Raw genomic sequence first — 24,394 nt, 5'->3', positions numbered from 1 at the left:
GTGTTCACATCTATTAGTCAACTACAAGTATAGATACTAGGGTTTAAAAATACGTCTGTAGAAGTAGTAGCATCAACTCAAGGCTTTTACTCAAGTAAAAGTATAAAAGTACCAGGTATAAAACTACTTAAAGTATTAAAGTAGAAGCAATTTGTACACCTTTATGTGATCTTATATGGCGGACTGATTGTGACATATTCAAAAATAAATATAGAAATAAATATTTACAGAAATAACTACATGTTAAATAAATAAATAAATAAGCATAAGATAAATACACAAAATTGCAGCAAATAACTGTTAAGGCATGGCTGATATATATATATATATATATATATATATATATATATATATATATATATATATATATATATATATATATATATATATATATATATATATATATGGTGGCCATTGATCTCACATTGGAGAAATTCACATGTCACATTGGCTCAGTAATCAGTAATCATAGGAAGAAGATGTCAAGTAGGACAAGGTGCATCATATACATACGATGCACCTTGTCCTACTTGACACCTTACAGATAGATAGATAGATAGATAGATAGATAGATAGATAGATAGATAGATAGATAGATAGATAGATAGATAGATAGATAGATAGATAGATAGATAGATAGATAGATAGATATTTGCAAGTCATTTTCGAGAGCAGTATCTAAGGGAAATGTTATTACTGTAACTATTTCCAAGGTCGGGACTGCATACCCTTCCCAGTTTGACATTGAAGCCTACTTTTTATTATTATTATTATTATTTCTTTTCTTTTTTTTTTTAAGTCCTCTGATCCAAATAAATTTTGTCATTAAGGGTATTTCAGGATTTGGTCAGGCACTTTGATTACCCCCTAAATCTCTCAGGACATCGAAAAGCGCTTCCTGTGGCAGGGGCGCTTTTTTCAGCACCACAGCGGAAACCAGTGGGTGTTAGCTGACTGACGTTAGCAAGCGACAACTCCGAAGTCAGCCGTGGGTTCTATGGTAAATATATGTTGCTGTTGTTGTCTTTTATTAGAAAACAAGTGGTTACTCCCCGGTAACATGGAATCTGGACACGACGTCTATTACTATTGTTGTGTAATGTAAAATAATTGACATGTTATGGAATATCGTCGTTAACTTTTGAGTAAGCTAACTAGCTGCTAGCTAATGTGTGCTAAAACGAAGTTGTGAGCCGCTAACGTTGAAATATCAGTTTATAATTTCACGAACCAAATAACGTCAAATGTTCTGATGCACAGCTGCTGTTTAATTTTTGTTGAACGCGACTTTTTAGTCGTAAATGTTTTCACGACTCACTGTTGGCCTAGATGACGCTGTTTTTTTTTTCCAGCTGAATAAAATGTTTTTCTTCCCTTTTGACATGTGACACGTTCACAATGATTCGATAAAGTCCAATAATTAGGCTGTGAATGATCACATTTTAATTTCGAACAATTAAAAATCTCTGTGATCAGACAGAGAAAGAAAAATGTAAAGACATATTTAAACATTTTACTGATTTTTTTTTTACTATTATTATTATTATTATTATTATTATTTTAGGATAAATACAATGTAAGAGTTTCTGTTTGTTTACATCACCTAATCACACAATGTTGGCGAGATCAGACTTGTGTAATGTGTCACATATTCACTGTGTGTATTTACTCATATTTATTACTTGTTTATGACCAATTGTAATATAATCACCCATCTTCTCAAGCTCAATTTGGACCAGCGCCCAGTCCTTTGGTATTGGTTGTTGGAGATGGTGTCGGATCAAGTCAAAATAAATGGAAATGGGTTGAAAAATGTACATTACAAGAATATGGACTGATTAATAAGCAAAGGAAAATTATTTATTTTGCTGCAAGCTTTCAGTACACGTAGGTTCTAAAAAAAAAAAAAAATATATATATATATATATATATATATATATATATATATATATATATATTATTTTATTTTATTTATTTTATTTATTTTTTTTAAGGAAATCACAATTATTGAGTGCTATAGGGATCAGTCATTGAATTGTAAATGTTGTATTCTAGACAGGTGAGGTTTATAAAAAAAAAAAAAAAAAAGCAAGCATTGTAGAATCAGCATCCAGGTGAGGAACTTTGCACAGCCAACTATAGAGCATGTGGGGGTTGATGCATAATAACTTGTTGTATGTTATCTGTCAATCAGCTTTACTGCCTGAATCCTTTCACTAAACCCATATAGAAGGCGAAAATGTGTCCAGCTCCAACCTTGAAGTGGTTGGTGACGTGGAATACTCCTTTGAATAAGTTCATAAAGTGCATGCTTCCTGATGGACGCTCACACGCAGCACCTATAATTTCCTCTAACCAGTAGTTCTGCAGTCTGTCTAAATACACGTGTACAGCGCCATCTTGGTTCGCATTGAATTCTGAGTCAAGTAGTACCAAAAACTGACTAGTGTCAGTTATTGTGCACTACCTCGATTAGTTAAGAAAACAGAACAGAAGTTTACTCCACTATACATGGAAAAGGCGCTGCAGCGTATCTTAAGGGAAATCATCTAACGGTGTTGTTTTTCCTTTTGTTTTGTTCCAGGAAGAGATGTCAGGAGACAGCGTGGTGAGCTCGGCAGTGCCGGCAGCTACAACCAGGACTACATCCTTCAAAGGTTCCAGCCCCAGTTCCAAGTATGTGAAGCTAAATGTGGGTGGAGCGCTGTACTACACTACAATGCAGACACTAACAAAACAGGACACCATGCTTAAAGCTATGTTCAGCGGTCGGATGGAGGTGCTCACAGACAGTGAAGGTAAGCTCTGCCGGTAGATTTTAATCGCAGTATCGATACCCCTACTTGGTGTTTTATTCTGGGCTCTTACCCACTAATTATTTCCTATTTCATAGGTTGGATCCTAATAGATCGCTGTGGAAAACACTTCGGAACAATCCTTAACTACCTTAGGGATGGGGCGGTCCCACTCCCAGAGAGCCGGAGGGAAACTGAAGAGTTACTCGCAGAGGCCAAGTATTACCTTGTCCAAGGCTTGGCTGACGAATGTTCAGCAGCTTTGCAGGTACCACTTCCAGTTTCTTTGAATTAACATCTGAAATTGTTTTAACACTTGATTAAACCTCCTCTTTTATCCCGTGTTTTAATATGTGCACTAAGCAGCCACTTGATCAGGTACACCTTTGCTAGTACTTTTTGCCTTCAGAGCGGCCTTGGTTCTTCGTAGCATTAATACCACAAGGTGTCAGAATCCTTCCTCAAAAGATTTTCATCTAAATTGACACAACAGCATCACAAGGTGTTTTTAGATGTGTTGACCGTACATCCATGATGTGAATATGCTGCTCCTCCACATCCTAAAGGCACTCTATTAGATTGAGATCTGGTGGTTGTTAAGGCCATCAGAGGACAGTGAACTTATTGTCATTTGTCTTTGACATGCTGCCTTATCCAGCTAGAGGCCATCAGAAGCTGGATACACTGTTCTCATAAAAGGAATGGACATGGTCAGGAATAATACACCAGAAAGCTGCTGTCCACCTTTGTTGAGTCTGTGTGAATTATAATATGAGTTTGTTGACAGGAGGCTCCATGTGTTGTGTGCCATTGTAACGAGCGGTTGTTTAAGCTACTGTAGCCGTTTTGTCATCCATGAGCCATCTCTGCTCTCCACTGAGGCCTTTTGCTCCACACGGTTGGTTCCCACTGGATATTTTCTCTTTTTCTGAACCGTTCTCTGTAAACCAGAGGGACGATGAAGAGTGAAAATCCACGTAAGCCCGCCTGGCACCACAACCCTTATGCGTTTGGTCGTTGATATCTCCGTTCTGACACTCGATTAGAATCTGAGGAAGTGCTCTTTACCACGTCTAGATGTTCATATCGTTGACTTTCTGCCCATGTGTTAACTAGCGATTAAACAGGTGTTCCTAATAAAGTGGCTGGATGTAGAAATTTGTGTTTTAATAAATCTTAAAAAGTGTTAGTTAAGAACTTGAAAGCATACAGGAGATGATCAAATGTTCTTTGCCTGTTCACTCGACTCTGCGTTGCTTTTCTTGTCGCTTTGTTTTCCTGTTTGTACCAAAGCGGTACCATTTCTTCTCGATCTGCTCTGGTTGAATCCTTCCCTGCTCATGTATTTGCCTCTGAACATCTGTTCCTGTTTGTAGTGATATATTTTGATTGGTAGATATCCATCCATTCATCCTCATTTCTATTCTGGCTGTAAACCGTGTTCAGGTAACATGAGCGTAGGGCTGGGCTATAAATCGATTTTAATGATTAATTAGAATTTGCAATTTAGGAAGATTTAATTTTTAGAGAATTTTGAAACATTTTTTTTTTTACCCTATGACAAGGGTTTCCACTACATTTATTTGATCGTGGCACGCCGCCACCCCAAATAACTCTGCCACACCGTTTTATTCTAATCATAATCAATGAATTTAATTATCATGAAATGTTGAAATGAACTTTATTTTGAAAAACCAAATCCTCCAGCTCCTGCATCTGTATCGTTATAAAGCTGCTACTGATTGAAGCTGCTGGGCGCTGCTCTGTTCTCTGTAGAAAAGGAAATCTAGAGACAGTCCAGTGATTCCTACTTAACGAATTATATTAGGGGACATTTCAGAGCCTTTTCTCTGTTTTTAGCGATTTGACAGCTTGACTTGAAAGCAACAATGTGTCTACTGTTACTGTCTCACTAGAGCTGTGTGGGGGCTCTCTTCTTCCCTCAACGCTGTCTCACAGGCACAGGCAGCTGCTTGTGCTTGTGAGACAGTTATTGCACTATTAATCACAATGGGGACACTCATCTTTGTTCAAGAGGGAGCTTTTATTTCTTTTGCTTTATTTTAAGGTTTTAAGGTGTGCACTTCAAGAAATTCAGCTTGGTTTGTTAATTTTTTGTGTGAAAAAAATGTTTATTTGAATGATATTCATGTTCTACTTTTTTTATGAAAAAAAATCATATGTATTGTGAAAAAATCTGAGATTTTATTTTTAGGGCATATCACCCAGCTCTACATGAGCGATTACAGGCCCTGTTTAAACCACAATAAATGAGCGACCTCCTGCTGCCAGACATTTATCTGAGTTACATACCACCATCTAAATGCTGTATATGTATCGTCCGTGGTGCATTGTAAATGATCTGCACTATTACAATAAAATAAAAAAAACTGTCTTTCAGAAGAAAGAATCATATGAACCTCTTTGTAAAGTGCCTCTAATGACGTCATGTAAGGAAGAGCAGAGACTCATTGCCACCTCTAACAAGGTAAGTTTTTACAGCTTGTGGTCAATATTATGGGGCTATTAAGATCTGTTTCATTAATAGAGGAATGTTTTGTCTTTGCAGCCTACTGTGAAACTACTGTACAACAGAAGCAACAATAAATATTCCTATACTAGGTGAGTCTCTTCTCCAGGGTGACTGGGTTCAGAATCGGTTAATAAATACGGGCCTTAACCCAGACGACTTGAAGCCTCGTTCATCTTCTTCTTGTTTTTTACCTCCTGTGCAGCAATTCTGACGACAACATGCTGAAAAACATCGAGCTGTTCGACAAGCTGTCGTTGCGGTTCAACGGTCGCGTCCTCTTCATCAAAGACGTGATAGGGGATGAGATCTGTTGCTGGTCCTTTTATGGCCAGGGTCGGAAGATCGCAGAAGTGTGTTGCACTTCTATCGTTTACGCCACAGAAAAGAAGCAGACCAAGGTAAATATGGATTTGGTGCAAAGCGCCACCGCCCCATCAATACGTTCTAATAAATTAGGCTTCAAATTAAAGTTGGGAATAAGGGTCTAAAATAATAGGATATATGTATGTATAATTATTTATATACAGGGTTCCCACGGGTCCTTGAAATCCTTGAAAGTTTGTGAATCTGAAAAAATAAATTCAAGGCCCTTGAAAGTTCTTGAAAACAGCCAAAAAAAACACCTTGTCCTTGAAAGTCCTTGAATTTTTTTGTGTGGTTGAAAGTTCACACAGATGACGACTCATGTGTCATTATTTTACTACCACACTATCTTTTAAAATTATGTTGATTCCGCAGTCTTTTAATTTGTACGTTCTAATTTGTACGAAGAAGAGTACGTTCGCTCTTCTTCGTTAGTTGGTAGTCTACGGTTTAGGCCTACGTGCGTCCAGTGTTGCTAACTCAGCGACTTTGTCGCTATATTTAGCGACTTTTCAGGGTCAAAGTTAAAAACTAGCTCAATCAAAGATGAAAGTAAGTGAAACAAATTGATATAATTCTGAACATCTCAATGCTGCACTTTTTTCCAAAAAATTTCATGAAACGGTAGGCTAATATACATCTTATATGTAATGTAGTATGGCATAGCCATGTACTGTGGATATAAATGTAGACTATGAATAAGAACAATATCATTGTAGGCTATAAATTAAGACAACTTTCTTGCAATTCTTCTGACCCAACAACTTCTATGCCGTTTAATCTTTTATTGAATTTGCATTGTATTAAAATACGATAACCTATTCAGCGGTCACAGTAGGTAAATGCCGCCACGTGTGGTCCTTGAACTTGAGGAAATTGGTCCTGGAAAGTCCTTGAAAGGTCCTTGAATTTGATGTTCACCAAGGTGTGGTAACCCTGTATATAGTCTTTTAAAATACATAATTATATGTAAGAAACCACCACTGTTAATGTTAAAATCTTATATTTTTTACTTTATTTTGGCTCTTCTGACCTTCAGCGCACATCTGCCCTGTACAGCCGTTTTTTAAATGCATAGCAGTAAGTACTTCTGTCCAACCCTTTGCGTTTATTTCTTTGTTAAACATTCAGGTTGAGTTTCCCGAGGCGCGCATCTACGAGGAGACCCTCAACATCCTTCTGTACGAGTCCCACGACGGTCGGGGTCCAGACAACGCTTTGCTGGAAGCCACAGGCGGCGCCGCGGGACGATCCAGCCATCTGGACGACGACGAGGAGCCCGTAGGAAGAGTCCGTAGGATTCACGTGAAACGGCCCGACGACCGCACCCACCACCACCAGTGACGTCCCCGTCCTCTCGACCCGCGTCTCTGCGTCATGCTTGTGCCTTACAACACCAAGCAAACCGCTCGCCCTTTTCACGTCCCGTTTGCTTTTACCGGCTTCTCTAAGAGACCGCTTTGAGTGTGATGCAACTTTTCTTAGTGGTGATTTCTGTTTCCGTGTCTCATTTTAGTTGTTTATGCCGTCAGGTTGCTTTGTCATGTCCAAAATGACCTTTATCTACAGCCCCTCACACGGTGTTTGCCTTCAGCAGAACAAGGTCTCACCAGTCAGCCTGTCTGTGCAGCTTTCTTTCGTCGGCGTGAATCTGTCGTTTAGGAGTCCGAGCTCCGAGACGCGCAGCAGAACAAGGTGTAAACGGTGTAATCAGAGAGATGTAGGTGGTTATAGGCGTTATACTGCAATGCGACCACACGATGGCACTGTTTTAGTCCTGAAACGTTACCGTGGCTATTTTACAGCCTGTTGAATAGCTATTAAAACTTTATTAAAAAAAAATGCTTTTTATGTTGTTATATCACAGAAGAAGGCAACATTTCACTCCTGTGCATATACGTGATTAAGTTAGGATTTATACATATCCCTTCACTATAAACGTTTAAAAAATTTTTTCCAGTGGAGGCGGACCTGATCTGTGTCCCAAGGTGTTAAATGTACTGAGCTGATGGAATGATGTCTGCTGAGGTTTTGGGTGAATGAGTGTAACCGGAGAGCTGCCCGGCAGGAAGGGGATGCCTGTCTACAAGCGCTTAACAGCGAGGGGAATTAGACCTGTCCATCACTGCATTCATCAGAGGATATAGTCTTTGCACACTATTCAGCTCAAGGCAAGCATTGATTTTTTTTTTTTTTTTTAGCTCCGTTGTACAGAAGTGAACAAATAATGTTTTATATTTATATATACTTTATCACAAATAAATTTCTAGACGCACTTGTTTGGTATGTGTTTAATTTCACCATTTCCCTCATCTGTGAAAATACAAAATTATTGTACACATATATATGGCTTCATTGTTCAAAGGTTAGACGTGTCTGTTATTTAAGGCCAGTGTGGGAATAATGCTTTCCTCAAGTCCGATTGGATCGTTTTTTTTGCAAGTGGGTGGTTAATTGATCCCCTGCTAAGTTTTTAAATTTAACCACAACGACCTTCCATTTTCAGGCTTGATTACCGGTTATAAGAATTGATAATATCAGTCTAAAATGCATGAAAAACACTCAATATTGTTAATTTTATTGAATAAAATAAGTATTTCTTCACAACAACTCACCCAGAACTGGATCCCACACATTGGCTGGTGGCCATGAGACACACAACTCCGTATGATCAACTAATTACCAACACTCCTGATCTTATATCCTCGTGTATTAACCACTTGCTCTATGAACCAGTTTCCTGCATGCTAATCACTTTTGCACTATGGGCAACACCAAATGACGTCGGACAAAACTAGACCTGCACAAGGCTGGCATGGGTCACAAAACCATCAGCAAGTGGCGCCAACTATCGATGCCATTACCAGAAAGTGGAAGTCACACCGTTAACTGGCCTTGGTCTGGACCTCTATGTGAGATCTCTGCTCGTGGCGTGAGAATGATGACGAGAAAGATGAGGGAGCAACCTAAAACTACAAGGCAGGAGCTTGTTAATGATCTGAAGACATACTGGGACATACTGGGTTGAAATCTTGCAATACCCGCAAGGTCCCCCTGCTCCGGAAGTCACATCTCCAGGACAGGCCTGCCTAAAGTTTGCCAGTGAATGCGCTGTGGTCAGATGAAATCAAAGTTGAGTTGCTTGGCATCAACTCGAACTGCCGTGTTGGGAGGATGAACAAATGTGAATATGACCCACAGAACACCGTCCCTACAGTCAAGCATGGAGGTGGAAGCGTTATGTTTTGGGGCTGATGCAGAACATCTTGGATGAAAACCCTCCTTTGCTCAGCGAGAACAGTGAAGACGGACCATGGGTGGGTTTTCCAGAATGACTGTGACCCTAAACATGCTGCCATGGCAACAAAGGCGTGGCCTAGTCAGTCTCCTGACCTCAGCCTGATAGAGAAGGAGGCAGGAGCAGAAGGTTCCAGTTTTAAAATGGATGCCAACAAGCTTGAAGGACTTAGAGGCATTTTGCCAAGACAAATGGGCGACAATTCTTTCCGAGCTGCGTAAAAACCTGGTTATCAAGTAGAAGAAACGTCTCATCGACGTTTGCCCACAGGCATTACCCTGTGCTTTGCTTGGGGATCAAATATTTATTTCACTCAATAAAACACAACATTCTAAAACTTTTATACTGTGTGTTTTTCATGCGCTCTTGGCAGATATTTTGTCTGTTGCCGTAATCAGTAATCAACCGTAAAAAATTTCAGGTTGAATGGCCAAATTTACAAACTGCAGCAGGGGGATAAATAATTACTTGTGATCCTTCAGTTCAATGTTAATCTCTGAATTAACATATTCGATTTGAACTTTACAGAAAAGCATCCAAGCTTTTGTTGCAGGTGAATATGTTGTAAATAAACCTTTGATCACAGATTTTAAAAAGAACAGATGAAAAGTGGGTTTCTGTCCGATGAACGAGCTCTTGGCTGCGGTTCAGCAGTTTCAGGTCAGGTGTGTTTCCTGTAGACATGATCCTCTCCTCAGGGGTCTCCTGATTAAATATGCAGGGGCTTCTTGTGTGTCGACTCCAGCCCCACTTGTTACCGTGTCCTTGTTCGAGTGGCAACCTGCAGCAGAAGAGGGATCTATGTCTTATCTCATTCTGCAGGTGAATTTTAGACTAGAGATTTTTTTGTTTTTACTCACCACCATGAGATGTCCATTCTTGGCTTTGTACACCATGGGCTCCTGCCCTGTGGTGAAGTCCACTGCGCTCTCTTTGCCTGACTGGATTTCAAACTTTAAGCTGAGAAAGAGAGAGTTGTTTGAGTCGGTCTGCGTGGCAAAGCCAGACATCTGATTCTCAAACATCTGAACTCACCTGCCCTGAACCACGTTGATTACATTCTGTTTGTTAGCGACGATGCTGAGTTTGGTTAAAAACTCATACAGGTGGTCACACTGTATGACCAGATCCCCCTAACGCAAGAACACAGGATCTTGTTAGTTTTTTTATTCTTCTTTAGTAGAAACACCTTTAACTGCAGATACAACACCAGGTCTTTTGGGGAAAGTCTTTGCACATCTAGAGATGGACAGTAATGCCTACTCTTTTTTTTATCTCAACTTCAGTCAGATTAAATAGAAAATGTTGACAACTTTCAAGTGTTGGCAATTATTCTCCCTTGGATTTAAGTCTGTTCTTTGACTGGGCCATTCTGAATATACGTATGCTTTGATTAATGGCTGCCATTAGCGCTCTGGGTGCATGTTTGAGGGTAGTTGTGTGAACCTCTACACAAGTCTTGTGTCTTCTGCAGGTCAAACATTTTTTGTTTAAGATTGGCATGTATTTAGCTCCAAAAACCTTATCAACTGTGACCAGCAGAGGACCATCCCATTAGCACGATGCCGCCATTGCCCTGCTTCACGGTGGAGACGGTGCTTTCAGGGCAATGTGCAGAATTACTACACTTAGCGATTTGCATGCTTTTTTAGACTAAAGAGCACAGCTTTTGATGCAATCGGACCAGAACATCTTCTACATGTGTATGGAGGAAGGTAGCTGTGAAGTGCTCAATTATTAACTGTCCTGCCAACAGATTCCTCCACCCGAGCCGTGGATCTCCTGCAGCTCCTCCAGAGTTCTCATGGGCCTCTTGGCTGCTCACTTCGATAAAAGCTCTCCCTGCCCTGCCTGTCAGGTTAGGGGAACGGCCTTGTTTGGTGGGTTTGCTGTTGGGCCGTACTCTTTTTGTTTTAATTTGACGGATTGAACACGTCTGGGTGAATGTTGTTTCATAAGCTAACTGCATTAAACCTCTCCACAGCTTTAGCCCTGAGCCGCCTGCTGTGCCCCCTGGTCTTCCAGATGCCGGCTGCTCACTAACGTTCTCTAAGCTCCGAAAGACTCAAAAATAGTTTGATTTATACTTACAACAAATAAAGTAAACTTGGACTCTGAGACTTCTAAAGGCTTCTGGTTGCACATTATTTATTTATTTAGAAGTATGAGCGTAAGGAGGCTAAATGCAAATGCAAATCCTACTTTTCAGATTTTTTTATCTGTAAAATAAAACAACTGAAACTGCCATTTCAAATTATTTCATACCTTGTGTTGATTTATTACATAAAATATCTAATAAAATACAATGTGTGCAAGGGACTAAAATGTAAAAAGTTCAGATTTCAAACCGACACACCTTTTGTTTGGGGTCTTCACGGGTTACGTGGAAAACAACGATGCCGTCGCTCAGGTTGCTGACAGAAATGCCTGCAATGAGTCCAAACTCAGTTGTCGCCCCTGCATTAGAGCACTGATGATGACAGTGGACCGTTGAACTGTTTGATGCGGTTCAGACCTTTGAGAGCGGTGTACGACACTCGCTGTTTGACCTTGGCTTCCTCCACCACGTAGGCGGCGGTCTGGGTGAGGACGAGCTGCCTCGGCCTCGGCTTGAAGCCGTTCCTGTCGTACTTGGTGACTGGGACGCTGTACTGCAGAGACACATGGAGCCAGCTGAGTCAGCGGGCTTGATGTGGCGCTGGGTTACGTCGAGCTGATCCTTTTATTTTTATTACCTTAATGCGCTCATTGCGAATCGTGCTGAGAACCCGCATGTCTATCTCCTGCTCGCCTGGAGAGGACAGGCGGGGCGATTATGGCTGGAAACAGAAGCTTGTGGAGTTGATTTATTTCAGACTTACTGATTCTTGTGTCCAAGAAAGGTTGAGAGATGCTCTGTGGATAATTCTCCTTTTTGCCTTTGAAGATAGAGCTGGTGACAACTTTCATTTGAAGCTGAAAGAATTATATATTATTATATAAATACAGCATCTATCAGTCTTATATGAAGTGATCTGCGTTCCTCACTTGGGCCTTTCTCTGTGGTGGGATTCCTCGCACGTATCTCCGCACCATCAGGCGATAGTGAAGCTTGCGCAGGATCTCCGATGCCTATGACGAAACGATAAAATCATCCACAGAGCCTAAATCTGTCGTCCATTCAGGCTGAGTTGACACACACAGCGGTGAACTACCTCAGCGACCACAGTAGGGGGAGTCAGCCAGGTGGTCTTGTCCAGAACCGTCTTTGGCAGATTATTTTTCAGTCTGTTCAAGTAGCTTTGTCTCACGAAGGCCAGGTACTCCGAGTTGTCTGTGCTTTTTGCTTCCCCTCTGTTCATGTAGGCTTTGATGAACCTAAAATAGGAGAAAGGAAATGCAGTGAACATGAAATGATTTGATAAGTTTGGGATATGAGCTGCAACCTTGATCCTCTTGTTTACTTCTTGATGACTTTTACAGCCCAGGCTCTTTTCTCTTTCTCCTTCCTAGCCTGGGTTCCTCTCCAGCACGTCTCAATCTTTGTTGCTGAGGACATGAAGGTGAAATTAAATTTGTGTGCACTATTAAAAAAAACACAAGTCTCAAGAGGTTGGTTAGTTGTGAAATGGTGAGAAATGTATCCAAGTTGGCATAATTGTCAATGTTTTAAATAGTAAAAGAAAATAACAGAGATCCAAGATTGTATGGATCTCTGTTTTTTTTTATATTTTTTGTATGTTACATCATAAATAGTTAAATAAGGTACATAAATGTTTAAACCAATATTCCTGCTTATTTTGTTTCAATAAAAAGGAATTTCAAAACATGTATTTTATACACGTTTGATGCCGTGGCTTTCTCTGTCCTTTCCGCAAGATCACCTGAGCAAGGCGAAAAGCTGATGAGGAGAATGTTTTGTATACAAAAAAGTTAAAAAATAACTTTTTTTTATTTAAATTACTTGTTTTAAAGGCTTAAAAAGACATTTGGGTGTACATTTATTTTTTTTTCCTTTCTAAAATAGGGTGGTAGCATCATAGTTTGGGTCGGTTATCTTTCAGGTCACCAATATTCAAGCGGCCTTCTATGTTTTGTGTTCTGGTGCTTACCAGCCTCCTTCTGCTTCTTGAACTCTCCCTTGGCTTTGTATCCTTTGTACTTGGCCTGAAGTTTGGTTGCTGCAGATCCAGAGCATAGAACCCAATCAAAGTCTTCAGTAGGTATGTTAAAAGCTTCTAAGGTTTGGTTTAAACTCACCCAAGTCATGTTTGCATTTCTCGTAAGCATCCTCTGTGGCGTAAAGGGTCCTGGGATGACGGATGAATATTTTGGTTCTGTAAAAATCCAACCAGGGACGGTTATTTTTGCTGCACTGCTAAAACGGAACTAAAAGTAATTTTTTTTCTTGATATTAGTGTATTTGTCCTTGATTTGAGCCATCAAATTTAACTGATCCGCTAATGGAAAAAGATTTTTTCACTTAAGATAGGAACAACTCATCCCCATCTTATCAAGTGCTGTATATCTAATTATGCTATTTTAAGGGTAAAAAGACTAATTCTATTGGGCCATGATCTTGCTTTACCTGTTCAAATCAAGGACAAGTACACCCATTTCAAGAAACTTTTACTCACTTTTAGTTCCCTTTTTGCCGTGTAAAACTGTCTCGACAGACTTAGAACGATTTCCTCACCTTCCCATTTTGTACTCGTAAGGCAGGTAGCCCAGATGTTGAGCCAGCAGCTCAACTCCGTCAGCAGGCACTCCTCTCCAGTGAGGCCAGGTGGCCGGGCACAGGGGTTTGTATCTGCGACACGAGCCAGATAGAGACACAGGAAAAGCTCACATCAGTGAAAGTCGAGCGACAATTCATGGAGGAAGACGTGGTTTTCATCACCTCTTTAGGAAGTCTTCGTATTTCCGCCGATAAGCAAAACCAGCTCTTCTGACTCTCAGATGCTCCATCAGGCCCAGGTACTTCACCTGGTGTCTGATCAGGGCTTCATCAAACTGTCCTGTCATTGCATGACAGAGATGACAATAAGTCTGTGTTGTGTGCTTCCTCAGCCTTTCCTGAGCTGACGTACCTGACTGCTTGGACTCATTGGACTTTAGACAGCGTATGTACCAGGCCTCTTTAGCCATCAGCATCTCTGTGAGCTTCTGCAAGCTGCTCTTAAACTGGGTCGCTACCTACAGACGCAAGTACAGGGTCGTATTCAACCAGCAGCTCATGTGGCACATTTGGAATTACAGTTTCACTTTCAGAATAACAGCCAGTAAAACCCCTCAAAAAACATTGTCCAGTGCCAGTCAGAGGTTTACAAGATACAAGGTATATTTGTGAACTTATCTTCACCAATCGACAAGGATCTATATTATACATATAAGCTCAATTGTTTGCATACATCTCCAGCAATACGTCTATAAATATCCTTTAGCAAAATGCAGGACAACCAGACGCTTTCTGTCGCCATCAGCAGGCTCCTGGAATAGTTCTGGTTGAACATTTAACCAGAATTGGCAACATTTATTTAAATTGGTTGAGGTCCACAATATTTTTATTGCCTCTGGGGTCAGGGTCAGTCCAGAAGTTTAGTATTACCTGACTTTATCTATTCCACACCCAGTTCTGGTGAGTGCTTTGGATGAGTGTCCTGTTGGAGCGTCCAGTTGTGTCCCAAGTTTAACCGCCCAACTATTGAGGGTTCCTTGGTTGATTCTGAATGTCATGAACGATTTTCTTTCATGTGATTGTGGTTATCTGGGTGAGTTGGTTAGAACTCGGAAATTATAGGTTGTTCCTGCTTCCAACATGGCAATGATCCAAAATACACTTTACAAAAAGGTTGAATGGCCTCCTCAAAGAGCTCGAGCCTACAGACAATATTTGGAGCTGGATTAAAATGGCTCCCTGCCAGGAGCTGTGCCGTTTCTGATAGGAACAGTAGTCACCTGCTCAGTTCCTGTTTTTTAAAATTCCTCTTGGATGTTTGTTGTATCATCATTGCACTCTAGAAAAGGAACAGTTTGAATGATAAAAGCCCCAAAATTACTGGCATGCGTGTCAACGACGTCTGACTTAGACTTAGACTTAGACAACTTTATTTGTCATTTTGTATGCACAGAGTGCGTACAGAGCGAAATTTCGTTGCATACAGCTTGTAAAATTGCAGTAAAAATTTAAATTACAGTATCAGGTGCAGCAGTGATTTAAAAGTGAACCGTAGACAATGCAGGAGAAGTCACAGTGTACAGGTGTATTTATATTTACAGAATTTGATTGTGCAAAGGGCATTTGTGCAAGAATGCATTTAAAAAAAAAGAGTTCGGCAGCAGTTCCAGTCTGACCAGAACTGCACTTTATTTGCAACATTTTCTTGTTTTCATTAAGGATCCAGACGCAGAACTTACTGTTTCAGGTCTTCTCTTGTTGGCTGTATCCACCGTGGAGAAGCACTCCCGGACAATGGTGTTTTTTGACCGACACACCAGCTTTAAAAAATCAATGATAATGCACATTAACCTTTATATCGAGATAATGAATTGTCAATTGCCAACCATCCTCTTCTTTTCTTTTTTTTTACTGAAGTCTTGGCATGACATTCCTTTTGATGACATATCTGTCTTATTCATGATAGGTGCAAAAAGTCCAGACTCACATCTTTTATGTTTCTGTATAACAAGTCGTTGTTTTTGTCAAGGAAACCTAAAATTGAAGAAAAAAAAAGAGAGAAAGAAATTCCAAGTCAGAGAACTGCCTCTATAAAATTATAATGGTCCAGATACTGAGGTGAAAAGGGCCTGAGGACTGTGGTTTTATTTTACCCACAACGCAGTAGGTGACCTCCCCGGCGTAGTGCAAGAGTCGGAAATCTCCCCTTTCCAGAGTCTTCCGTGTCATTTTGTCTGCCAGTCTGTGTCTGCAGTCAAAGAGGTAGAAACAAAGTCAGGGATGAACCACAACCATTCGTCTTTATTGTTCTTCACAGTCCATTCCACTGAGCAGACACTCGGGGTACAGAGGAGAAACAGGTGCTTGTTTGTGGTAGACAATCACGCAGAGTTTAACTCACGTTACAAAGTGGGGGTGATTTCCCATCTTTTCTTCTAATCTCTCCAGAAAGGTGAGGTCTGTTGCTTCCCCTGGCCTGAGACACTCCTCATCCTGCAGAATAGCAATCCTCAGATGTGTTAAACATGAGCTATATTTCAGTGACTCAGTTCACCAAGTGAAATATATGACATAAATTATTTACACACAGACTAATGTTTTCAAGCATTCATTCATGTTAATCATGATGACATTTCTACTTGTAGCAAATGAAAACACAACATTTAAGATCTGAAAAAAAGCTTAAAGTAAAAAACAAAAAACATTCTTCATACAGAAATGTGGGCTTAATTAATAGCATGCTTAATACCTGCCCTGCTTAAAAGTTGTCTTTTTCAAAAAGTACTTTTCATCTCACAAACAAGCCTTGGAACGCATATTGAAATTCATTGAATGTGACTGCATGTATGCCAAAAGACTTCATGTTTACTCACCAGTATTGATATGATTCCTCTGTGTTTCTCCTCAACCAGGTCACAGATGATCTTGTTGTTGAAGAACTGAACTGGCTCCCACTGCGAGAACATAATATTCAGATTAAAGCTAATTAATTCTAAGAACCATTTTTGTTTTGATCAGTCCTACCTCAATTCCCTCTGCCTCATATTCTTCCTGCTCCGCTTTGAGTGTCAGCTGGATAAAAAGCTGCTGCAGCTTCTCGTTGCAGTAGTTTATACAGAACTGCTCAAAACTGATGAAAAGGAAAAAAAAAAAACAGTGACGGCAAAGAGAGCAAATATACATGTTGGTAGTATCTGGGTTTATTTTCTAGCAAACAATCAGAGCGTTAATTAGTAATCCAGAATAGAGCCCACCTGTTGACGTAGAAAACCTCAAATCCATAGATGTCCAAAAGCCCGATAACAGTCTTTCTTGAGGAGTCCTAGCAGAAAATATTACTGTAACATATACAGAGCCTTGCAAAAGTATTTAGGTCCCTTGAACTTGTTCACATTTTGTCAGGTTACAACCACAAACATTGATGTATTTTATCAGGATTTTAGTGAGCGAGCATGATGCACGCGGTGCTGACGTGTTTTAGAGAACATTTGTGTAAAAACATCATGGTGAAAACCAAGGGACAGAACAGACGGGTTGGTGTAAAGGTTGGAGAAAGGTTAAAGCAGACTTAAATTATTATATTTTAACTACAGAGCTCAGTTCCACCCATCCTCTGAATACATAAAGAGATTAGCAAAGCTGCAAACCTTATAGGGAACTACTGGCCTCTACGGCCCTTTGCTCTAACCGCGGGTGCACCACTCCCCCTAAACATGGCAGTGGCAGCATCATCCTGTGGGGATGCTTTCCTTCAGCAGGGGCAGGGAACCTGTTAGAGTTGATGGGAAGATGAATGGCACTAAAACAGGCCAGGGTCCTACAAGAAAAACTGTTAAAGCTTGCAAAAGACTTGAGATTGAGGTGGAGGTTCAGCTTCAGCAGGACGACGGGTCGTTTAGGTCAAAGCACATTCATGCGACAGAATGCGACAGAATAACCCGCTCAAGTCCTGACCTAAAATGAAATGTAGAATTTGTGGCAAAGCTTGACCAAAATCTTAGGTAAAGCTGGAAGAAACAGATCCCACAGGATTCGTAGATTCCATTGTCGAAAAACACAGTTTAACAAAGTTGGTCAGTCGCATAAAATCCCATTACAGTACATTGAAGAGCGTGGTTGTAAAACGACAAACGTGAAAAAATTAAGTGGGAGTGAGTATTTTTGGCCCTGGAAATGCCACAGCCTGACATGTGAGCTTTTAGCACACCTGGTTCTCACCTGGTTCTCCAAAGACTCGTTAATCCTGTTGACCAACCAGGTAAAAGTCCGTCCATAGATGGCTTTGGCCAGGGCGTCTCTGACATAAATGGCATGGTCAATTGTGAATGGACTGAGGACCTTAAAAAGAAAAAAAAACATCCCAGCTGCAATTTTAAAGAAGCACAATTTTATCATTTGAAGGAGGAAAAGGATGCTTTAGTGTCTGTGAACCTGCTCTGCTTTGGCTTCAATTTTCTTGAAAGTAAGTCCCTCCTTCAGCTTGTTGGCATCCAACCCCAGAAGCTGTAAAGAAAACTGCCATGAGTCGTCAAATGTAGCCGTATTAGCCGTATACTTTGTGAAAGTTTTGCTCTCCTTACATCACAAACCCAGTTTAGCTCTGTGTTACTCTTCAGAAGGGCGTGGCCTTTACCGTCCGCATCAAAGTGAACGTTTCCCAAATGGAGAACACTTGCTACGACCCTAAAGAGATGCTGCACAGAGACGCTCGGGTCTTTTACCAGCTCGTTCATCTAAGTGCCAGAATCTGCAAAGTCGTTCAGCTTACATCAGTGTTGGTTTCATCGAATTCAATGACTTGCAGGGCGTTTTTGACAGATTTCCAGTCATTTTTGTCGTTGATAGATGACACAATGGCACATTCCCCCTGTTAGGAACAAGAAGCGTGAGACATACTGTAGGCTGGTAAAACTTTATTTAGAAATCCTTTTTACTGATTCTGAAGTCATACCGACCTGTGTTAGGTAGTAGTAATGCTGGACGTCTCTCTCAAGGCCCAGCTGCTTCAGCAGGTCGTCTGATCCTCCCTCCACCAGCTGGTAGAAGACGTGGAAGTTTCTCTCGCCGTGATTCTGGTGCACAACCCTCGACTTCTCCAGCAGGTAGTTCAGGATGTGGCCTCCAACAGCGTCCCCCTGCAGATATGATTTATTTTTGTATTTTTCCAACAAGAAAAACATAAAACACAAGAATATTCCACCTGTATATTATATTCTGTACACATCCAGCTGTAAATTTAGTTCACAATACTAGTTATCTATATATTATACTCATAGGACAAATCTATCAGTAAAATTCTGTTTATAATAGTATCCATCTCTATATTTATTCAGTAGAAACCCATGTCCTGTACTTATGGAACCATTGTTTATCCTGCACTTGCTGCTATTGCACTTCTGGTTAGACCTAAACTGCATTTTGTTGCCTTGTACCTGTATCTGTTTAATGACAATAAAGTTGAATCTAATCTAATCTAATCTAATGATTTATTTTTGTATTTTTCCAACAAGACATTAAATGTTGACTGCTTTTTTTTCTTTTGTTTCCTATCATAATGTGCAATTGTGAGGTTATTACCAGGGCTTTGAACCAATTTTTTTTCCCAATCGGTTCGTTCCGAACAGAAACGGAATTATAACGTTTCCGGTTATGAGTTCCACCAATAAATTGACGTTCCCAAACCGGTTAGAACAAAAAAATACTGTTCCCGGAACGGTTAATTTCGTTACTGTCAGCTGTTTAGTAGAATTATGTCACATCTTTTTCATCCAGCTTAAACCAGCTATTGATATTGTGTTTGGAATGAGCGTTTTACTTAACGAGGGATCGTAATTTACCTCTTATTTAAGATGTGTAGCTCTAGTGGAGACACCACTCTCTCTCCATTCAGTCAGCGAATGTGTGATGTGATGTCACACAGGAAGTGAACCTTAGCCGTCATGGTAACGTGCGCAATTTTTTAGTTAATTATGCAACGAAAACTTTGAGGAACGAAATAAAACCGGTATTAACCGGTTACCATTATTTTTAAATGAGTGTTCCAGTTCCAGAACATAAAAAACAATAACGTTTCCGGTTTCGTTTCTGTTCCCTGTAAAATACAAAAAGTTCCCGGTTTTCGTTTTCGTTCCTTGAACCGGTTCAAAGTCCTGGTTATAACCAGTCAGACCTGCTGTAAGTTAGATCTGAGTGGCAGCATTTGTTTGGACCCTTACCTGGCTGTCAAACTGAATATCCATGTACTTCCCGAACCGACTCGAGTTGTCATTCTTCAGAGTTTTTGCATTACCGAAAGCCTGCAATAAAAACAAAGCTTTTTCATTAAAAAATAATCGTGGCAACCAAGTCCAGCTTTAATGTTTCATCAGGGTTATGATAATACAAAAAGCAACCGGTGGACCTCTAAGACAGGGTTGGACATCAGCATCTTGTCTCTGACGGTGTTCATTAAAGTGGTGCTCGGACAGCTGACAGCATAATACTGCAGGATCTTCTTGGAGGCCTCGGTTTTTCCTGCTCCACTCTCACCAGAGATGAGGATAAAGTGATTGTTGAACTCTGTCAGCATGGTGTGGTAGGCGTTATCTGCCAAGGCGTAGCTGGAAGGATAGAGAACTGTCAATGTACCTCAAAAGTCCAGTTTAGAGATTCAGTTTCAGCAGTATCTGGATTGTCATATACGTACACTACCAGTCAAAGGTTTGGACACAACGTCTCGTTCGATAGTTTTGTCTTTTCTTTCAATAATACCTCTGGGGACTCCTTCAAGTCTGTTGGAGAACCATCAGGTGACCACCCCATGAAGCTCAACGAAAGCTTGCCAAGAATGCGCAAACCAGTAACAAAAAGAAAGAAATTGAAATATATAAAATACATTTTTTAGTTATTTCACAATTTTTACTTTTAATGTACATAATTCTATATGCTTTTTAATGTCCTCATTATGTATCTGCAATGTAGTAAGTAATAAAAAATAGAGTAGAGCCACTGACTGACAAAGATGTGTCCAAACGTTTGACTAGTAGTATACAGGATATCACTAGTGCCTAAAACGGCATCCTTTCATTAAGGCTGGACGATAATTCAATAACAATATATATCGATCGATAGCCAATAGTGATAGCCATACATCGATGATAGAAAAAAAAGGGTCAATAAAAAGTTCAATAGAATAGTTTCCCTTCCTTTTGCATTCTAGCTTATAATATAGGTTAATATTACAGTCATTATATTCTCCCAACCAATCACAAACACAGACCCAGGAATGCTCCGCCCCCTTCAAAGAATTCAGAGAGCACCGGTTCTTTTTCATTTTTTGAATACTTGCAGTTTTGGTAAAAAAAATTGGTTGAATAAAGGGTTAAGTTTGAATTCAGTGTATGCGTGTTCTGTATCAAAAATAGGTTGTTAGGCAACAACATAAAATGGCCAGGGCTGCACTTAAAATATATGTTTTGAACTTGTTGATAATTATCAATATCAATCAATATGATTTCTATTTTATTGATATGCTCTTTTTTCTATATCGTCCACATTTAATTGAATAGGTTTTCACTGCTATTTTCAGAATCAGAATCAAAATCAAGTTTAATCGCCAAGTAGGTTGGCCCTTACAAGGAATTTGACTTGGTATTGATGGTGCAGACAAAAAAATAAGAATACAGTAAAATAAGAAGTAAAAGGATATTTACACGCATGTGTATTTTCGCATACACATGCGTTTTGTTATGTTCGGATTACGCCGCAGCAATGTTTAGTTGCCTGTTATAAACTCACATGTGTGGAGGAAGCTCGAAAAAGTTGACACCCATGTAGATATCCATCTGCTTTTTACTGTAGATGTCCAGCTCCTTATACGGATTCACAGAGACTAACAGTGTGCCAATGTAAGTCTAAGGAAAAAGAAAATAATACTTACTATATGTAAATAAAATTAAAACACTCAATTTAATTTCTTTCTTTTTTTTAGACCCACGTAGATGAGATCCTTGCTGAAACGTTTCTTTAGGTTGCTGACAACGGCCACCTCTGTAGTTTCATCCAGAAGAACAAAATCCTGGATTCCCACTCGGTCCCTGGCAGTCAGGGCGCCCTCCATGTCCAGCCGGCCCTGTACAACAGGTAGCAATCATAAGAGAGCTCAATGCAAGGCTAAAACACATGGGATGGCTTTTTTATGGTAAATGATAGTTATTTTCTACCAATCCATTATTTTGTCATCCTTATCTCACAATTATTCACATTTTATTTAGTAGTATTAAAACTTTAATAACCGGAACAGAGAGTTTACTAGTTTGTCTAATTCTGCAGATAAACCAAAACTGACTACGATCAAAGCAAATGCAACATTTAAAAATAACACATGCAACAACTCTGCATGCATAAAAGGTTTCAAGAAATCTGTTTTGACAACTGCATCTGAATGAATGCATGTTTCAATCAACAGCTCCATGGGGGGGGGGGGGGGGGGGGGGGCAAAGTGCAATAAAAAAAGACAACAGAAGACGCACAAACATTGTATTTCCTGGATCTATAGAAATAAAAAAAAAAAGATTTAGAGGTCTCTGAAGCATGGGCTTTGATCGTGCGTATGAGCAAACAGAAGATAATTGCTACACCTCTCACAAGGACCTTGGCCAGCAGCCCTTCATTCACTTGAGCTGAGTAAACACACCACAGAGCGCAAAATGGACTGGCAGAGCCTGAAACAGCGGCGCGTTTCTGAAGCATAGTGGGAAAAAAAATTCCACCAATCTGTTTAGCATTCACAGCATCAACACTTTGACCAAAGGTTTTCACAGCTTTTGTTGGTTTTGTATTATTTTTTTTTCTCCACTCCTTCTTTGGAAGCAGAAATCCTTTGATTCTCAACTCTCTCTGTAAAAACATTTTAAAAAAAGATAATCCATTGGATCTAATTGACACAAAGCCCTCCTTCCCCCCCTCCCCCCAGGCCTCCGTCCTCCTCCTATGGCCCTCGTTTCTTCTGAGAACGGCCGAGGGGCTTTTTGTCCAGTAAATACCACGGAGAAGAGACAAAAAAAGACGTCTTTAAAATGCAGTCTACAATCCATTACACATATTCTCCCTGCATATCCATTCAGTAATTATTCATTAGAAAACATTTAACGTCACAGTGAATTTCACACTAGGCAGTCGAAACACAATGGAGGAGATTTGGCCTATTTTGGGGTGAGGAGTTGTGGGGTGGGGATGGGGGGGGGGACTGGCTGTACAGAGGAAGGGGTGAAGGTGGAGGGGGAAGGAGGGGAGCAGCATTTGTCTGATCTGAGAAACCTCTGAAACGGGGCCGTCTTGAGACAACAGGGCAGACTAAATAGTGCCGTAACGGTCTGTGCCCTGCTGCTTGCTGTGACACTCATTTAGGGTGCTCTAGTGTGGCCCCGGGGGCAAACAATAGAGGTTTGTTCTTAGCAATCTTGTGCTGTAATTTGGACTTCATTACTTTGCTCATATGGGGCCCCATGGACGGACAGAGGAGGCTAGTCAAATGAGAGTGTTTTTTTTTTTCCCCCACCTGTCAGCACCGCACCCCCAATCCTCTCAACCTTTACTTGAACAATACCCCTCACCCTGTGTCCCCCACCAGTAACCCTCACACGACCCCCTTCCCACAGCACTCCCCACCCACTCACCCACTCTAAGCCTATGAGACAGGTGAACAATATCATTGAAGGAACCCTTTTTTGGACGTCAGAATCAATCTGCTGATATGATGGCAGCGGTGCTGCTGCGGGGTATCTGTGACACCCCCTTCCTTCATGGGAACAAACATCTCTCAGGGAAGCAAAAGGGGACAATGTGGTGGGACAGCGTGACTTAGGGATGCCATACAGTGTTACAAGCAAGAACACGGGCAGATAAGCTCCTGTCAGGAGATGGGATTGATTAATTCAGAGGTAGTAATAATGCCAATTTTTTGTGTGTGTGTTTTTTGGTGCGAATCTGAAGGTTTTTTGGGAGGTTTGTGGTTTCCATTCTCTTTCAGAAAGGGAAAACGGTTTTTGATGACACCAGGCCTGAAAAGCTGAACATTAACTAGGCTTTCTCAGTGCCTGAGGACAATTGAGCGATGGACATGATGACGAACCTGACAATTGGAGGAGTTCCCTTTATGTGTACAGCTTCTTCCACAGGTGCATCTCCATAGATTAGAAAATCATTGGAATTTTTTTTCCAATGCTCAATTAAGTTAAAGGGGATATATCATGCTTTTCAATTCTTCCTTTTCACAATGATATCATTTGTTTGTGTTCTGTATGAAGTGGAACTGCAACACTTTGATCTGAATTCCTTGTTAATTTACACCCACAGTCCCTCTGTTACCGCTGCCCTGAGGTGCATCTGAGAACAATTAATTTTGGTACAGTCTCTTTAAATGCAAATTAGGCGCGTCACACCCCGTTCAGCCATTTTTGCAGTATCCTGGGGGACGTTTGTGTCAGTTTATAAAGCCAACAACTTGTAGCTTGAAAAGGCTTGAAAAACATGACCACAACAGAATTTAACATATGTACGTAGTTCCTAGAGAGGCTACATTCACATTTTCTCACTCCTTGAGACTTTAAGTGCAGGAAAAAAATATTGAATAGCTAAAAAAGTGGAATTTGCATGATATTTCCCCTGTAAAAAAGTGAAACCCCAAAAAAGATCAACTGCGCACAGCTAATGAAAACCCCCACATGTAGTTTCTCCAATGGTTTAATTCTTGTATTAGACCCATAAAA

The 24,394-nt window shown here is 40.4% G+C and overlaps 2 protein-coding genes across 3 annotated transcripts; one reads left to right on the top strand and one right to left on the bottom strand.

The window, feature by feature from the left end:
* The first annotated feature begins 866 nt into the window (after nt 1-866).
* On the top strand, nt 867-7,966 carry kctd10 (potassium channel tetramerization domain containing 10). 2 transcript variants are annotated; one of them, XM_021316999.2, is made up of 7 exons: nt 867-1,000; nt 2,585-2,798; nt 2,894-3,063; nt 5,200-5,283; nt 5,365-5,417; nt 5,531-5,726; nt 6,823-7,966. In XM_021316999.2, the coding sequence occupies exons 1-7, from the start codon at nt 998-1,000 to the stop codon at nt 7,033-7,035; spliced, it is 933 nt and encodes a 310-aa protein (XP_021172674.1). In that variant the 5' UTR covers nt 867-997; the 3' UTR covers nt 7,036-7,966. The 2 variants fall into 2 exon arrangements, with proteins under 2 accessions (XP_021172674.1, XP_012719021.1); XM_012863567.3 differs by having other exon boundaries at nt 868-1,000; nt 5,197-5,283.
* Nucleotides 7,967-9,399: 1,433 nt separating this feature from the next.
* Nucleotides 9,400-21,765, bottom strand: myo1ha (myosin IHa). Its single transcript, XM_012863387.3, has 31 exons — nt 21,622-21,765; nt 21,423-21,538; nt 20,047-20,245; nt 19,862-19,942; nt 18,602-18,781; nt 18,415-18,513; nt 18,227-18,340; nt 18,078-18,149; nt 17,865-17,984; nt 16,901-16,968; nt 16,671-16,776; nt 16,520-16,600; nt 16,048-16,139; nt 15,800-15,894; nt 15,634-15,680; nt 15,386-15,466; nt 14,059-14,164; nt 13,869-13,986; nt 13,665-13,778; nt 13,229-13,305; nt 13,081-13,149; nt 12,433-12,517; nt 12,184-12,346; nt 12,017-12,100; nt 11,851-11,944; nt 11,725-11,780; nt 11,505-11,640; nt 11,346-11,416; nt 10,025-10,122; nt 9,850-9,949; nt 9,400-9,770 (listed from the first exon to the last, which is right to left on the bottom strand). The coding sequence occupies exons 1-31, from the start codon at nt 21,742-21,744 to the stop codon at nt 9,744-9,746; spliced, it is 3,072 nt and encodes a 1,023-aa protein (XP_012718841.2). The 5' UTR covers nt 21,745-21,765; the 3' UTR covers nt 9,400-9,743.
* Nucleotides 21,766-24,394: the final 2,629 nt, after the last annotated feature.

The sequence above is a fragment of the Fundulus heteroclitus genome, chromosome 12 (genome assembly GCF_011125445.2).
Source record: "Fundulus heteroclitus isolate FHET01 chromosome 12, MU-UCD_Fhet_4.1, whole genome shotgun sequence".
In the NCBI taxonomy this organism is placed as follows: domain Eukaryota; kingdom Metazoa; phylum Chordata; class Actinopteri; order Cyprinodontiformes; family Fundulidae; genus Fundulus; species Fundulus heteroclitus.
This window is presented reverse-complemented; position numbering and strand designations above follow the sequence as displayed.

Bases quoted from the DNA above. Each gene is read 5' to 3' on its own strand.
- kctd10 (XM_012863567.3), top strand. The intron at 2,799-2,893 runs GTAAGCTCTGCC...CCTATTTCATAG, and splicing joins GGTGCTCACAGACAGTGAAG to GTTGGATCCTAATAGATCGC. The intron at 5,284-5,364 runs GTAAGTTTTTAC...TTGTCTTTGCAG, and splicing joins TCATTGCCACCTCTAACAAG to CCTACTGTGAAACTACTGTA.
- myo1ha (XM_012863387.3), bottom strand. From the start codon at position 21,744: ATGGAGGGCGCCCTGACTGCCAGGGACCGAGTGGGAATCCAGGATTTT. The intron at 18,150-18,226 runs GTAAGGAGAGCA...TTTTCTTTACAG, and splicing joins AGCTAAACTGGGTTTGTGAT to CTTCTGGGGTTGGATGCCAA. The intron at 15,681-15,799 runs GTAAAATAAAAC...CTTCAATTTTAG, and splicing joins GGTCACCTACTGCGTTGTGG to GTTTCCTTGACAAAAACAAC.